Source organism: Penaeus monodon, chromosome 25, assembly GCF_015228065.2.
Source record: "Penaeus monodon isolate SGIC_2016 chromosome 25, NSTDA_Pmon_1, whole genome shotgun sequence".
Lineage (NCBI taxonomy): Eukaryota > Metazoa > Arthropoda > Malacostraca > Decapoda > Penaeidae > Penaeus > Penaeus monodon.
Window position 1 is genome coordinate 36,028,842 of NC_051410.1, and position 311 is coordinate 36,029,152.

A 311-nucleotide genomic window follows, 5' to 3' on the forward strand; every position below is an offset into this window, starting at 1 on the left:
ACCAAAGCTAACACGGACTCCAGCACAGATGACACACATTACATCACAACTCGAGCTATTACTGCCTCGTCTCACCCCAGGTCTATGACGGCACAGACGCAACCGGACCCGAACTAACGAAGCGCTGTCTCGACAACCCAACGACCCCGAACTTCGTGAGGTCGACGGGGAATTCCCTCACCGTCCGCCTCGTTTATTCCGGGACGTCGCGAGGCCGAGGCTTCACCGCCTCCTACAAGAGGGTAAGAGGAGGAGGCTGTAAGATATACACGCAGACCAAAGTAAAGGAAAGAATAATGTCAATAGATGAA

General features: G+C 53.4%; 1 protein-coding gene across 1 annotated transcript in view; it reads left to right on the forward strand.

The window, feature by feature from the left end:
• The window catches only part of LOC119589380 (cubilin-like), a 70,980-nt gene that overhangs the window by 31,723 nt on the left and 38,946 nt on the right, over nucleotides 1-311 (forward strand). The window contains exon 30 of the mRNA XM_037937998.1: nucleotides 81-242. Within this exon, the coding sequence (XP_037793926.1) occupies nucleotides 81-242 (162 nt within the window). The remainder of the gene's footprint in view (nucleotides 1-80; nucleotides 243-311) is intronic.